At 42.8% G+C, this 17,017-nt stretch overlaps 1 protein-coding gene across 1 annotated transcript in view; it reads right to left on the bottom strand.

Moving 5' to 3' along the window:
• Positions 1-345: 345 nt before the first annotated feature.
• The window catches only part of grpr (gastrin-releasing peptide receptor), a 66,551-nt gene continuing 49,879 nt past the window's right edge, over positions 346-17,017 (bottom strand). The window contains exon 3 of the mRNA XM_072262327.1: positions 346-744. Within this exon, the coding sequence (XP_072118428.1) occupies positions 346-744 (399 nt within the window). The remainder of the gene's footprint in view (positions 745-17,017) is intronic.

Genomic DNA, 17,017 nt, shown 5'->3' with positions numbered 1-17,017 from the left:
ACAAACAATATTACTTATTGCCTCCCGCAACTCGCCCTGAGAGAGAGTCTGGCAAACCACTACTTCTGTGGCTTATCTTTGGTAAACCTTTACTCCCTGATGGCTTTCCCATTAATAGGGAGGGCCCACTGCATATCAAGACTATCCCTGGCATTTCAAAGTAAACTGCTTTAATCTGAATTACATCCTTTACTCTGTCAAAAACCCAACTTTGTTCCAAGTCCCAACATTCTCCACCTGGCCCAAAGATTCTTTTCACATTCTCTTCATTGAGACTGGCTTTCACTGGGCATGCTATGATTGAAAGTCCAGATGTGCATCTTCTAATGGTGCTGCCTGGCAGCCCTATACATAACCTTCTTGATGAGCAAAGTTCCCGTTGATTAGACTGAAGCTTCCAATTGAATGGTTGGTGCTCTTGAGGGATGTCATGCGTGAAGCCGTGGTGCTCTTGCCCATGCTGGCCGATCGAATGAGCAGATGGCTCCTGCAGCAAAACAGATTGTTGTTGAATTGTTTTCTGAAGGTCTTGCTTAGCAGGTAGAGGGCGAAGGGGTTGATGCAGGAGTTGCTGAAGGCCAGAATCCTTGCACAAATGCTGCCAACCAAGTGTGCCAAGGAAGTGTCCACCTGCCTGTAATGGTAGGAGCGGTACAGGTAGATGATATGACTGGGGAGCCAGCTAACAGCAAAGAAACCCACAAATACCAGCACCGTCTTTGCAAGTCTTTTCCTGGATTCCATCTGTGAATAAAATGAAACAGAAAGACTGAGACTTTCCAATGCATGAGAAATTTGTGGAAAAATTAAGACTGTAATGAACACTCAGCATGATTCTACTGATTAGAGTTGCATAAGAAAACTAAATTAGGAACAATACCGAGAAGAAACTAAAGAGACAAGAGGTTAAACACAATCTTTCAACAGACCACTGAATTATAACCTTTGAATTCATGGGACAGTTTCCGACAGATCTTTTAACAGCATAAGGAACTGGTAGCGGTGGGTTATTGATTCATCAAACAATGTGCCGGTCCAGAAGAGCTGCTGCCACTTTGCTCAAAAACTCTGGGTTCGATTCTGACCCCTGATGCTGTCTGTGTGGGGCTGACCCTCCCTGTCTATGTGGGTTCCCTCCAACATCCTAAAGACGTGCAGACCAATAGGCTAATGGACAGTGGTACATCTTGTGGGCGACTGGTTGAAGCTGAAGGCAATTGATGGGAATGTGGGGAGGATAGAATATGATTTGTGCAGTATCAGTGTAAATCAGTGTTTGATTGTCAACGCAGACTTGGTGATCTGATTGGCCTGTTTCTCTGCTTATGACTCCATAGATTTCCTTTGAGCAGTTTGTAGACTAGGAAGCAACAGACAAAATGCTGGAGGAACTCTGTAGGTCCTGCAACATTAGTAGAGGGAAATCGACAGTCAATGTCTGAGGTTGAGATCCTTCACCTGGACTCGGAGAACAAGGAGTGGGACAAGCAGCTTTTGATCACTCCGTTGACATTGGGCCAAGCTAGTATGCAGAGGATAGTCGTGAATTTTTGTATCCCTGATTGCTTCTCATCTAGACTGGACCTATGCTTCAGGTTGTAGCGTCCCTTTGAGTCAAACTCTCCTATAAACACAGACCTGAAATAAATCAGAAGAAAAGTGAAGAAATCAGTCAGCTGAGCAGCAGTTTCCAGTGCAATGGACTATTGGTTGGCAACTGCTACAGAGAGTCAAGGTGAGGTGACCCCTAAAGAATCAAAATTCTCATTGCTCAAACTGAAATATTTAAGCAGATATTAATCCTGAAGTAAAGAAGAGCATGCAAATGAAAACTGTGCGAATAAAACAATAATTGGAGGTTGCATCACAAGCTGGTGATGAGAGTTTATGCTAAGAAGGATGGAGTGCAGAAGCCTGGGTTGATCTACATTGAGCAAGGAAAGACAGGAGTGGAAAGAAGAGAGAATATCTGTAGTGGAAGGGATTTTTGATTATATTGTTTTTTTTTTCCAAGACAAGAAGTGAGAAATGATCTCTTTGACACTGTACTAATCCATAGAATTGAAATTAAATGAAAAATATGATACTCTCCTAACTTCTAGAAAAGAGAATTCAATTACAAAGAGTTCTTACATATAATTAAGGCTAACTACAAAGTATCCAGTTATTGGAATCAGTAATTTAATTGGTATCCAAGAATCCAATTAGACAAAATGGAGAACCCCAAAATGCTCAGCTTTAATTTGCAATAAATAACTTACTGATATCTACAGGAAATACTTCAATGCGACATTTAGTTTTTCTTTCACAACATGCACACCATATGGAATAAGGCAGATGAACTCGTAGCACAGCTACAGATAGGTATGTATGATGTTGCAGGCATCACTGAATCATAGCTGAAAGAATATTATAGCTGGGAGCTTAATGTCCAAGGATACACATTGTATCGAAAGGACAGGCAGGAAGGCAGAAGGGGTGTTGTTGCTCTGTTGGTAAAAATGAAATCAAATCATTAGAAAAAGGTGAAATAGGGTTGGAAAGTATTGAATTGTCATGGGTAGAACTAAGGAACTGTATTAGTAAAAAGACCCTGATGGGAGTTATATTCCCACCACCAAACAGTAGTGAGGATATGGTCTACAAATTACAATGGGAGATAGAAAATGCATGTCAGAAGGCCAGTGTTACAATAGTCATGGGGGATTTCAATATGCAGGTAGATTGGGAAAATCAGGTTGGTGCTGAATCCCAAGAGGGGGATTTTCTAGAGTGCCTATGAGATGGCCTTTAGAGCAGCTCATGGTTGAGCCCACAAGGGGATCAGCTATTCTGGATTGGGTGTTGTGCAATGAACCAGAATTAATTAGAGAACTTATGGTAAAAGACTTTTAGGGGCAAGTGATCATAATATGATTGAATTCACCCTGAAATCTGAGAAGGAGAAGGTAAAGTTGGATGTATCCATAAGACAGTGCCATGAGAGAGGAGTTGGCCAAAACTGACTGGAAAAGAACACTGGCAGGGATGATAGCAGAGCAGCAATGGCTGAAATTTCTGAAAGCAATTCGGAAGGCACAGGATACATACATCCCAAAAAGGAAGACGTATTCTAAAGGCAAGGCGACAGAATGCGTCTGACAGGGATGTCAAAACCAACATAAAAACCAAAGAGAGGGCATATAATGAAATCAAAAATAGAGGGAAGTTAGACAATTGGGAAGTTTTTGAACACCAACAGAAGGCAACAAAAAAAAGTCATTAAGAAGGAGGATGGAATATGAAAGTAAGCTAGCCAATAATATTAAAGAGGATACCACAAGTTTCTTCTGATATATAAAGTGTAAAAGAGAGATGACAGTGGATACAAGAAAACTGGAAAATAATGCTGGAGAGGTAGTAATGGGGGAATAAGGAACTGGTGGACAAACTGAATAAGTATCTTGCATCACTCTTCACCGTAGAAGAGACTAGAAGTTCTAGAGTGTCAGGGGTTAGAAGTGTGTGAGGTTGCCGTTACTAGGGAGGAGGTTCTTGGGAAACTGAAAGGTCTGAAGGTAGATAACCCATAGCTCAGATGGTTTAGACCTTAGGGTTCTGAAAGAGATGCACTGAAGTGATTGTGGAGGCATTAGTAATCATCTTTCAAGAATCTCAAGATTCTGGAATGTTTCCAGGAGACTGGAAAATTACAAATGTCACTCCACTCCTCAAGAAGGAAGAGGGACAAAAGAAAGACAATTATAAGCCAGTTTGTCTGACCTCAGTGGTTGGGAAGATGTTGGTATCAATTGCTAAAGACCACTTCTTTTTACGTTATATGTCAATGGCTTGGATATTGAAATTGATAGGTTTGTTGCAAAGTATGCAGATGACACAAAGATAGGTGGAGGGGCAGGTCATTTGAGGAAGTACTGAGGCTACAGAAGGACTTAGACAGATTAGGAGAATGGGCAAAGAACTGGCAGATGGAATACAGTGTCGGGAAGTTTATGGTCATGCACCTTGGTAGAAGAAGTGAAAGGATTGACTATTTTGTTAATGGAGAGAAAATTCAAAAAGGCGCAAAGGGCCTTGGAATTCCTTGTGCAGGATTCCCTAAAGGTCGATTTGCTGTTTGAGTCTGTGGTGAGGAAAGCAAATGTGATGTTAGCATTCATTTCAAGAGGTCTGGAATATAAAAGCAAGGATGTAATGTTGAGGCTTTATAAAGCATTGACGAGGTTTCACTTGGAGTTTTGTGAGCAACTTTGGTCTCTTCATCTTATAAAGGATGTGAACGATGTGAGAAGGTGGAAAGGAAATTCACGCAAATGATTCCAGGGTTGAACAGCTTTTCATATGTAGAGCGTCTGTTGGCTCTGGGCCTGTATTCACAAGTTCCTACACATAGCAGTAAAAACAAAATGAATGAAAAATCCACTCTTCAGAGTTAAATATTAACTGGACATCAAGGAGGTCTGCCACATGGCATGGTAAGTATAACAGGGTAATCACAATATACTGTAGCTAGGAGGAATGTGAAAAGAGCTTTATTCTTAGCTGCTGCCTGTGGTTGTTTGATGTTGAGTATCTGTAGCCCCAAATTAGGCAATTTTTCCACTTCTTACCTTCCTGACTGTTTATGGTTTGTTTCTACTAGTTTTACATTTTTTCTAGAGATCTCCAGGGATTGAAACCACTGGAAGAACTCAATGCGTCCAGCATCATATGGGGAGACAAACGGATGAATGATGTTTCGGGTCGAGATCCTGCATCAGGACTGATACATAGTCTCAAGCATGCAGAGATCCTCCAGCAGTTTGCTTTGTAGCGCTGGGAGTGCAGGCAGCTTGCTACTGACATGGACTCGAGGCAGACGGCAGTGGTTCAGGAGATAACATTCAACCTGGGATATACCATTAAACACTCCTAGCATGAAGAATGCAGACACAGCAGCAGAACCAGGACTAAGTCAACATGAAATCCCACAGCTCATAACTTCTTGATTAATAATGTAATTAAGTAATAACTCCATTTGAATTAACAAATCAAAGTGATTCATATTGAACAATTAACACAGTGTGTGATATTCCGCAGGACAGGAAGGGACAGCATCCTGCTACTCTAGACTTGTCTGTCGGTTTCTGATTTATATGACATACTCAGCTGCATCCAACTACTGTTCCCAGTTGCTATGATATGGGATAGCATTTGTAGAAAGTATTTTCAAAATAGGAAGCAATGCTTTCTCGCTGACACAGTGCAGTCATATCTGTCTCCCTGCACATTAATCCATAGACTACCCATACAGCATTGTACAAGATCAACATATTTCAAAAGTACTTCACTGGCTCCAAGGATATCCTGAGAATGTGGCAGATGTTCATATATTCTTGATTGGTCATACTTTCTCCTAATGTTTCCACTCTTGTTGTAACACTTTCTGTTCATTTCCACCATCCAATGTCTCAGCACTCACTCCTTATGACTGTTATAAATCAAATAGTACATTTCCAGCACCAGAAAGGGCACAGTGATTCCAGTCCCTCTATTCTGTCTGTCATAATTTCCATTTCCACATCCCAGGAAATATCTTAATTCCTATTTCTTTTTTTTCTGTGTCAATATCACCATTCCCATCTCAAATCCTTGGCTCATATCACATTTTCTATTCCCATATCAGAATCCCCAACCTGTGTAACATTTCCCTGGCTCAAATTCTTTGTTGTTACTTAGTATTCCTGTAAAGTGCTGTAGGATCTATTTGGCCCGTAATGTATGAGCTCTGAATAGAAGTGCATAGAAGTCAGAAGGTAGTGATGGAAGAGACTTATTCAAGCTGGTGGTCTTTAATAAGAGGTGTTCTGCAGGGATTGTGCTGGGACTTTCGCTGTATGCGATGTATATAAATGAACTGAATGAAAACATAGATGGGTGGTTTAGTAAAACAGCAGATGTAACCAAGATTGGTGGAGTTGTGGATAGTGTAGGAGACTGGCAAAGAATACATGCGATATAGATCACTTGCAGTTATGGGCTGAGAAATGGCGGATGGAGTTTAACCCAGATAAATGTGAGATGCTGGTAGGGCAAATGCAAAGAAACGGTATACTGTTAAGAACAATGTCCCAACATTATTGCTGAGCACAGAGATCTTAGGATTCAAGTTCACAGGTCCTTGAAAGTGGCTATATAGTTCGATAGGGCGGTTCAGAAAGCTTATGGAAGGCTTGCTTTTATTAATTAAGACATTGAGTTGAAGAACTCCTGAGGTTAGGTTGCCACTTTATAAAACTCTGGTTAGGCCACATCTGGAATATTGTGTACAGCTCTGGTCACCCCATTACACGAATGATGTTGAGGCTTTGGCGAGAGTGCTGCAGAGATTGACCAGGATGCTGCCTGGTTTAGAGGGGTGTGCTATCACGAGAGGCCAGATAAACATGGGTTGTTTTCTCTGGAGTGACTGAGGGGACATCTGATTGAGGTTTAAAAGATTTTGAGAGGCAAAGATAGAGTGGACAGAAACTACCTGTTTCCCAGGGTTGAAATGTCTAATACCAGAGGGCTTTCATTGAAAGTGAGAGGGTGTAGGTTCTAGGGGGATGTGAGGGGTAAGGGTTTCACTCAGAGGGTTGTGGAGGCCTGGAATGCGCTGCCTGGTATGGTGGTAGAGGCAAATACATTTGAAGCTTTGAAGACATGCTTGGATAGGCACATGGATGTAAAGAAGATGGAGGGATATGGGCATTGTGTAAGTTAGGAGGGATTAGTGTTTAGGTGTTTTTGATTTGCTTTTTAGCTGGTTCAGCACAACGCTGAGGGCCAAATGACCTGTTCCTGTGATGTACACTTCTATGTTCTATGTTCTCTGTCAACCCACTAGCAAAAGAAACTTAAATTTTGAATTAATGCTTTAGTGTATTAGTGCATTGAAAATAATCCGTCAAGTTGTTAAGAGATTAGGCTGACCTTTTGCCTTAACTCCAATCCCACAAAACGTGAATATTTTGAACACTGATCTCAGAAATCTAGGATAGAAGCTTTTCCACAGTACTACACACACGCAGGTATACTTTGATAGAACCATGTTGCAACGTCAGTCACTATGATGTAGAATAAGGCTCAGTACTGTGGCTGAACAAAAGACATTTCATCACAATTTTGTAATATTTTAGTCCATGCTTGTGATGATTATTATTCATTATAAGGCCTGTGCACAACCCATGGATACAGTATTTGCTCTGTAATAGAAACACAATGCTTTTAAGAAGATGTGGTAGATTTTAAATAATATTGCATTACTGGGGGGTAAGCAAAATTACTGAACACACACTTACATGCTCTTGGGCAGCCACATAAAAAAAGAGAATATCAGAGGCCAAAGCTAAAGATTTAGTTGTGCTTTTAAGAAGAAATGCAACCATTGTTTGAAAAGGAAGGCATATAATAGCCTTTGGGCCTACACTGGAATTCTGAAGAACGAGGGCTTATTTCCCTGAAACCCGTCAAATGTTGAAAGGCCTTGATAGAGTGGATGTAGAGAGGATGCTCTCTGTGGTGGGGAAGTCTAAGACCAGAGGACACAGCTGTGAGAAGAGACTTTGAAGGGGATGGCTTGGACCCAAATGCTGCAGTGTCCGAAGTAAGGATCGAGATATGGTATCAAACTGGATCGAGAGCTGAGCACAAAACAAACGCTAGATGATATCACTAGTAGGGCCTACGATTGAGCACCGACCTCAGCTCAGGTGCTCTTTAAATTCTCAATTTTTGGTGTCTGAAATATGATTGCCAATTAGCGAGTCCGTCCTGAACCCTTAAAGGGACAGCGCCAGCCATCCATACGCCGGAAAGTTCGAGCATCTGAATTCCAGCAGACGATAGAACTGATTGTGGACTTCAGGAATGGTAAGATGAAGGAGCTCATACCAATCCTCATAGAGGGATCAGAAGTGGAGAGAGAGTGAACAGCTTCAAGTTGCTTGGTGTCAAGATCTCCGAGGATCTAACCTGGTCCCAACATATCAATGTAGTCATAAAGAAAGCAAGACAGTGGCTATACTTTATTAGGAGTTTGAAGAGATTTGGCATGTCAACAAATACACTCAAAAAGTTCTATAGTTGTACCATGGAGAGCATTCTGACAGGCTGCATCACTGTCTGGTATGGTGGGGCTACTGTGCAGGACCGAAAGGAGCTGCAGAAGTTATAATTCTAGTTGCTCCATCTTGGGCACTAGCCTACAAAGTACCCAGGACATCTTTAGGGAGCGGTGTCACAGAAAGACAGTGTCCATTATTAAGGACCTCCAACATCCAGGGCATGCTCTTTTCTCACTGTTATCATCAGGTAGGAGATACAGAAACCTGAAGGCACACACTCAGCAATTCAGGAACAGTTTCTTCCTCTCTGCCATCCGATTCCTAAATGGACATTGAAGCTTTGGACACTACCTCACTTTTGTTTAATATACAGTATTTCTGATTATGCACATTTTAAAAAATCTATTCAATGCATGTAATTGATTTACTTGTTTATTTATTATTATGTTTTATTTTTTTTCTCTCTCTCTGCTAGATTATGTATTGCATTGAACTGCTGCTGTTAAATTAACAAATTTCACGTCACATGCTGGTGATAATAAACCTGATTCTGATTCTGGTGCAGTTGGGAGCATCTCATAACAGGACCCTCATCCCTACAGCTGACTGCTGACGGCGCTGGCTGCTTGGAGGGGCGGTGATGGTAGTCATTGATGAGAGCTGGATCCAAGGTGTCTCTTTCAGGCACCCAGCATCTCTCCTTGGGTCCGGATCTTTCCCAGTCCATGAGGTATTGCTGAGCATCCCAAACAGTATGTGAGTCCACTGTGAAGGCCTGTTCACCATAAATAAACTTGGGAGGTGGCAGGGCTGATGGTGTTGGGGCTAAGGGGCTGGTGCAGACAGGTTTTAATTTAGAGATGTGGAAGGTGGGATTGATCTTTAGGGTCTTGGGGAGCTGCAATGTGCAAGCCACTGACTTTACCTTCCTCAGGACTTTGAAGGGGCTAATGAACTTGGATGCCAACTTTCTAGACTCCTCCCGAGAAGGCAAATCATGAGTGGACAGCCAGACCTGTTGCTCCGGCTGCAAAGCAAATTCCTGTCTTCTCCTTCGGCCTACCTTGGTCTCTGCCTTCCAAGTAGAGGCCAGCAAAATCTCCCTTGCCCTAATCCATTTTTATTTGCAGTGTTGGAAGAGACTTTGTCCAGAAGGACCCCAACCTCAGCCTCCTGTTCCAGAAAGAGAGGCAGAGGATAACCAAACTGGCACTCGGACGGCGATACCCCATGCCCTGAATGCTGTAACCTCTGTCCACATCAAATGGTCGCTCCACTCATCAGGTCTTTCTGAGGCCTGGCATCTTAGGGTACATTCTAAATCTTGGTTGGTCTGCTCCTCTGGCCATTGGACTGTGGGTGAAACCCAGAGGAAAGATTGCTGTGGCCCCAATCAGCCAGAAATATGATGTGAATTGTGGACCACGATCCGAGACAATGTCCACTGGGAATCAATGGATTCTTAAGACCTAGTCCAGGACAATTTTGTTCATCTCTGCCACAGATGGTAGCTTCTCAAAGGCAATGAACTTGCAGGCTTTTGAACATTGATCAACAACTACCATGATGACCGACTTCCCCTTAGATGGCAGGAGACCCATGACAAGGTCCATAGAGACATGCGCCCTTGGTCTTTCCAGAACAGGTCGGGGGTGGAGGAGCCCTTGAGGTTGGATAGGGGGCTCCTTGTTCCAGGCTCACATTTAACATGCCTGCTCGTACTGCCGAAAACCTTTCATCATTCCAGGCCACCAATAGCCCCTCTTGATAAACTCAAGGGTCCTGGCAATCTCTGGGTAAGTGGTCATCCTCAATGAATGTCCCCATTGGAGTATCTGAGACGGATGAACAGCTGATGCGGAAGACTGTTCTTAAACCCCTCTAGCCAGTGACACCATCCCTCCAAGGCTAACAACTGCAGGAAGCTCCCAATTCCTGATGTCAAGTCTCTCTCTGCCAGGGATAGCCACCTGGAGAAGAATGCACAATGGTATAGTTTACTGTCTGAAGGTGATTGTTGAGACAAGATGGCACCTACTCTGATGTCTGAAGTGTCCAACACCACAAGGAATGGAAGGTCCGGTTTAGGAGAAACCAAAATGGGAGATGATGTGCACCATTGCTTAAGCTCTACAAAGGCAACCTCCAGTTCAGCAGTCCAGATAAAAGGACCTGTGGATCTCTTAATTAGTGCTGTCAGTGGAGCTGCCACCAAGCCAAAGTTCCTGATGAGCTTCCAGTAGAAGTTTTCAAACCCCATGAACCGTTGGACTTGTTTGACACTGGATGTTTGACGCCAGTTTCTAACTGCTTGGGTCTTAGTAAGGCGTATCTTGAGATTGCCATCGGAGATAATGAAACCCAAAAATAAAAAGGTCGTTCACGTGAAATTTGGACTTCTCCAGCTTAATATAAATTCCATGGTACAGCTCTTTAAGATAACTCTGACGTAAGTGACATGCTTCTCCATGAACTTGGAGAAGATTAGGATATCATCCAAGTGGTCAAAGGCATACTTATGGAGCGTATCCTGGAACACGAAATTTATAAAGGCTTGAAAGACTGTTGGAGTGTTCACAAGACCGAAGGGCATAACCAGTACGCATAGTGTCCCCTTGGTGTATTGAATGTTGTTTTTCACTTATCATCCTCCTTCATACAAACCAGATTTTATGCACTCTGCAGGTCTAGCTTCATGAATACCCTTGCTCCTTGGAGCATCTTGAAGGCCCTATTCATTATTAGAAGGGGGTAATGATTCTTGGCCATTATGCAGTTCAACCCCCCCAATAATCAATGCATGGCCATAGGCTTCCATCTTTCTTTTGTATGGAGAAGAATCCTGCATCGGCTGCTGAGTTGGAGGGCTAAATGAAGCCCATGGTAAGAGTATCCTTTATATACTCTTCCTTTGAGCTTCTCTCTGGGCCTGAGAGCCTTTATAACTGACCCTATGGAGGACAAGTACCAGGCAGTAGGTCAATAGGACAGTCGCTGGATCGGTGCGGTGGAAGAGTCGAGGCCTTTCCCTTACTGAAGGTTTCCTCCAAGTCCTTCTAGACAGAAGGAATTTCGACTGATTTGGGTTCTGCAATCTCGTCCGGATCTTCCATTGAGGACAACTCCTGAGGTTTCTTAGGTAGTGGAGGTAATTCAACAGACCTCCGAATTCCCTCCCTAGGTTCACAGAACACTTTCACAGAAACAATGGCCAAATCAGAGACCAAATCCCTGTTTGTATCCTCAGGTGATAGCACTGAGGCAGACAGATGGTCTCAGTTCCGCTGGGAATAGACCTCAAGGGTCTCCATATCAGAACCTTTCCTTTCCTCGAGACTGAGTCGTTGGATTCCTTAGGCTTAGCTGCAACTTTCCGAGACTGCTCAGGCATCTCCTCGGTTTGGTCCTCTGCTCAACTAGAGATTCCCTCTCTCTAGTTTCCGTCTGATCCTGACTAGACTGGGATGGGACATGCACAGTCCCGTTGCTGGGACTGGCTTTTCTGTTCCTGAGGGAAGGACTAGGTCTCCAGAAGGCCCCAGGTTACCTCGCACTGAAGGCTGGCCCCTTGTTGGTTATTGGTCTCAGGAGAGTCTGGGGGGGCCGACACACCACCCCGCAAACAAATCTCTTCCAATGACTGGACCAAACAATGACTTTCCCCTCCCTCCAGTCCATGGATGGTTTATGCTGGGATAGCCAAGCATACCCGAGGATCAGGGGTATTAGTGATGAGTCAATGGTGTAGAAACTAATGTCCTCCACATGATCCCCTATCGTCATCTACAAAACCCCAGTCTGTTGCTGGATCTGCCTGGAAACTGGCAGGCGGCCGTCCAACACAGTTGCAGGCATAGACTGGCTCAACTCTCGCAGCAGAATCTCAAGCCAAGAGGCAGTTCCTAAGTCCAGGTAATTACCTGCTGCCCCAGAGTCCACAAAAGCCTTCACCTGCCAAGGGTTCTTACCCGAGGTGAACTCTGCCTTCAGCATGAAACCAGAATCAGTGGGATTGGGCATAGTGGCTGATACTGTCATAGTCCTCCTGACACAGGATGGTCATAGCAGTTTTCCCAGTGGATGCAGCCTGGGACATTCACACTTCCCCATGTTAAAAGCAGCTACCTTGATTCCGATGCCAGGACCTCTCATTGGTGGTGAGTCTAGTGCAACCAAACTGCATAGGCTCGACAGATCTTGAGTAGGAGACAGGCTGGTCATAGTCCACGGTTAGTGAGTGGAACTGCGATGCACTTCAACAGGACTTGGACCAGCTCTCTTCGGCCAGCTGCAGCAGTCCCACTCTCACTCTGCCAGGCAATTATTGAGATGAATGGACTGATAGACCAGGACCTCTAAGTTCTCTACTGGCTCGCCCAAGGCACGGGTAACCTTCAACTCATCTCGGAGTCTGTGGCAGTGTTGAGTGCCCAAGGCCTCCCTGTTCCAGCCACGCTGTTGGGCCAAGGTCCGAAGTTCGATCACGTAGTTAGCACTGACCGTCCACCCTGTTGAATCAGGCGGTCTGATGTTTGGCTGATTACTGCAGAGTGATGGAATGCCTTCCTCATGGCGGCCATGAATTCCTCCGATTCCGAGCAAATCTCCGACCTACGTTTCCAATGTGCAGTGGCCCAGGCCAGGGCGCTCCCATTCAGAAGTGAGATAATGAAGGCCAATTTTCTGCTCTCCAAAGGGAACTGGGACGACTGGAATTCAAACACTAATAAGCATTGGATAAGGAAGCTACGGCAAGAATTCTAGTCACTGTCAAATCTCTACAATGTACTGGCTCCGCAGAGAGACTGACTGGCTCTCCCGAGTGACTCTGACATCCTTCCTGCAAAAGTTGACAGGAGTCTACCTGCAGGTCATGAATCTCCAGGCTCTGTCTGGAAATTCTCTCACTGTGGTTGGCCACAGCAGGCGAAAGCCTCTGATATTCCTCTGGCTCCATACTGGCTCAATTGTACTGTGACAATAGTCCTTGGTTTGGCCCCAAATGCTGGAGTATCCAAAGCCAGGATCGAGACACAGTATCAAACTGGATGGAAGACTGAGCACAAAACAAATGCTAGATGGAATCATGAGCAAGACTTACGATTGAGCACCGAACTTCAGTTCAGGTGCTCTTTAAATACTCAATTCTTGGAGCTCAAAACATGATTGCCAGTTAGCAAGGGCACATCCTGAATCCTTTAAGGGACCTCGCTAGCTATCCATACTCCGGAGAATTAAAGTGTCTATATCCCAGAAGCTGGTGTGGTTGGGAGCATCTCATAACAACAGTCTCAGAATAGAGAGGAGTGCTTTTAGAATGGAGATAAGGATAAATTTCTTTAGCTAGAGAGTGGTGAATCTGTGCAATTCATTGCCACAGGTGGCTGTGGAGGCTAAGTCGTTGGGTACATTTAATGCAGAGGTTGATCCATTCTTGATTAGCCAGGGCATGAAGGGATACGGGAGAAGGAGATCGGGGCTGAGAGGGAAAATGGATCAGCCATAATAAAGTGGCCAACCATTTTGATGGGCCAAATGGCCTAATTCTGCTCCTATATCTTATTCAACCTTCATCAATTGGGTATTTAACTTATAAGTTATGAGTTAATTTAAAAAAAACAATTTCAGCTTGTTAGATATCTTAAATAAATGCAGGAAGTTGCTGAAGATATTCAGCAGGCCAGACAGTCTTTACACAGAGAGGAATAGAGTTAACATTCCAGGTCAATATGCTTTTTCAGAGTTGTATAAGCTCAGAGACAGAGAAGTTTTATGTGGAGAGAGTATTGAAGGAAAGGTCAATGTGAATGGGAATTTCTCGCAAGTCCTGTAATGCAGAGAAAAAAATAAAAGGAGGAGAAACTGCAAGGTAAAAGAATTAAATAGATAAAAAATCTGAGGACATTACAACCTCCAGGTCCTCCAGCGGTCCACAGATGGTGTCTGACCAACTGGGTTTCTCCAGTTGGTTGTTTTTGGCTTAAGTCCCTAGTGTCTCCACTCTTTCGTTCTGTCATTTTGCCTGTCACCTTTTTGGCTCAGCAACACACACAAAATGCTGGAGGAACTCAGCAGGCCAGGCAGCATTTACAGAAAAGAGTAAATAGTTAATATTTCAGTCTAAGACCCTTCATCCGGATCTTTTTGCCTCAGTTTCTTTTTGTGTACTCTGGCTTTCTTGAATATCCTATATTACCCTCAGTGGCACATTTTACAGGTAACAGACCTTAACCTACTACTTAACTGCCATATTAAGTCTTTCAGTTTTCTCAAGTCATCTTGGTATTGGAGAGAGATTAGATGTTCCTGGTGGTAATGCAATAGTTGGAAGAATAAAAATGGAAAATTGGAAAAAACATGGTTGTAAAAATGGAAATACACTGGTCTTGCTGATTTTTATTCATCCTGAAAATGAATATAAAAGAAAGATGCAGCATCTGCTAATGAATGCTGCTGGCAATCTAAATTCTGTGCCAGAAGCACTATATCCTAATAGTCTCCATTGCTGTTCCATGTTAATTCATCTACACAAAATGCAGAGTAGATAAATAGTCTGCATAAACTTGTGTTGTTGTCCATTTAAGTATAAGAAAGTAGAGTGATTAGTTCAGTGTTTAAAACATTACAAGGATTCAGTAGGGTAGACATTTCCCTCCACTAAGGGTTTCAGGAATGAGATACAACATAATTAAAATGAGGACATTAGCCTATTCATGCATGGATTCAGGAAACAAATTTTCACACAAGATTTTTAACTGTCTCTTTACCAAAGACTGTGACTGCAGCAAGAATTTGCAATTTCAACACGGAGAATTTTAACACTGAGGAACATGGGCCAAAGGAAGATAATTGATGCTGAATTACAGGTAAACTGATCTAAGTGAACAGTGGAATAGACTGACAGGGCTGGGAGGTTTGTCGCTGGGTCCCATGTTCAGCACGTTCAATCACAGTGCACATGCTGTCCTCATTAAAATGAATAGATGAAACAAATAAGATTGGCTGTGAATCAGATACACTGATCGTTTTAATTGAATCCCCTAAAGATGCTGCTGTCAATGAAAAATCTGTGATAGGAATACTAATTCTTAAAGTATCAACTAAGCCAAGGTTTACTAATAACTCTTACTGGGGCAGCTGTGGAATGTTATCTCCCATCAGTCAATTTTAGATTACATTTGTAGACTAGACCCAAAATGACATCTGTGTTATGAAGTAATGAACTCCAGCGAGCTTTGTCAAATGAACTTTCTGACTCTCAGAGTCAGAAAACGGTCCAGAAAAATAAGCCAGACCAAAAATCTCCACAAAGCACTCATCGTGAGCTTCACCTTGACTGTACTTTGCCCACTTAATCTTCTGGTAAAAAAAGCTCCTAGGTGGAGGTCATTAATTCCTAGGTCCATGAGAGCTGTTTTTCACCCAGCTCTAACAGTACAATGGAGAGCAGAAACTTTCTTATGGCAACTAACCAGAAGTGGTTCTCCATAATGTGAGGCTGTCACTGAGAAGGCTGCTCTAATGTGGCAAGGGGGCTGGAGTTTGAGAGTCAGGTTAAAATGCAGCATAGATCAGCACGTTGTAAATTTCACAGTTAAGTATGCTGCATGGATTGAACTAAGGCAATCAGAGTACCATGTGGTGTGGACTTTATGACTTAAAAACGCTTACATTTTCATACTAATTGCACTAATTTGGCTAATTGATTCAAAAAGACAGAAACAGCTGCTTTGGGAAATGAAATAATGACCTAATGGAGCATGTTCTTAACTCAGGATGAAAGTTGTAGGGTAATATAATGGATGACAGATGATACACATTGCTGATAATAGAAACTGTTCTCCATAATTCACAAACACCATCATTCAGTTGTTGTGTTCACTTTAGTAGACCATGTCTGACGTAATGATGTCAGTGTAAGGCAACTGCTTTTGTTTTGTTCGTAATGGAAGTAAAGGGCTGTGACTTTTGTTAAGCACATAAACTGACTCTCACAAAATCCTACAAGTGAATGTTTAAAAAAGGACAGAAAAATACTTTAAGTTGAATTCAACTCTTTGAACCAAGCTTAGAGCACATCATGCCCTTGCCAGATGAAAGCAAATTATTTCCAAGGCAAATTATTTCCAAGACAAATCATAATCGGGATAAAAATCCTTTCTTTGAGCATGAACAAAACCTTAAGTGCACAGGTTGAGTATTGAATTGCAACATCCCCAGATGCTCTGCAGAATTGATTATAAAACAAGATTTTATACTAAAGAATCCCCAGGAGGAATAACAGCAAGCGACCTTCCCCCGCCCCCAGAATTGAAGAGCTCTAGGGATATTGGTTGACAGTGGAATTTTGAGTAGATCAAGTTTCCATCTACAGCTGGAAAATTGAATGTTTAGTTCCCAACACAAGATCAATCTTCTGAACGCATTTGCTCTCACAGGTTATTATAAATGAAGAAAGTAAGAAGTAGGAGCCAGGATAAACCATTCTGTTCCATGAACGTTCTCCCTTGTTCAACAAGATCACCTGCATCAGCACTTTCCCCCCGATTCTTCCAATGTCCAAATCAATCAATATGTTATGAATGTAGTCAGTGACTTAGCCTTCAAAACCCTCCAGGCTAGGACAGTTCAAAGAAGCGAAAGAAGAAATGCTTCATTATTTCAAATTTAAATGTCCTAACCCTTTGAGACAGCAACCACCAAGATCAAGGATTTAGTTTCAATTTGTTGAAATATGTTTTCATGTCTATATACACTTTGGCATACCAAAATATAAATATTCAATAAAATAGTTTTACAATAGACTAGTTGATATGCATGTGCTCAGTTGAACCTCGAGCAATTTTGTAATTTTCGATGAGGTCACCTCTCATTCTTCTGCACTCCAGCGAAGTTTTGAAGAATGTGATATGATCACAATAAAAGGTACT

This window comes from Mobula birostris, chromosome 6 (assembly GCF_030028105.1).
Source record: "Mobula birostris isolate sMobBir1 chromosome 6, sMobBir1.hap1, whole genome shotgun sequence".
NCBI lineage: Eukaryota > Metazoa > Chordata > Chondrichthyes > Myliobatiformes > Myliobatidae > Mobula > Mobula birostris.
Note: the sequence above shows the minus strand (reverse complement) of the source record. Positions and strands in the feature narration are given on the sequence as shown.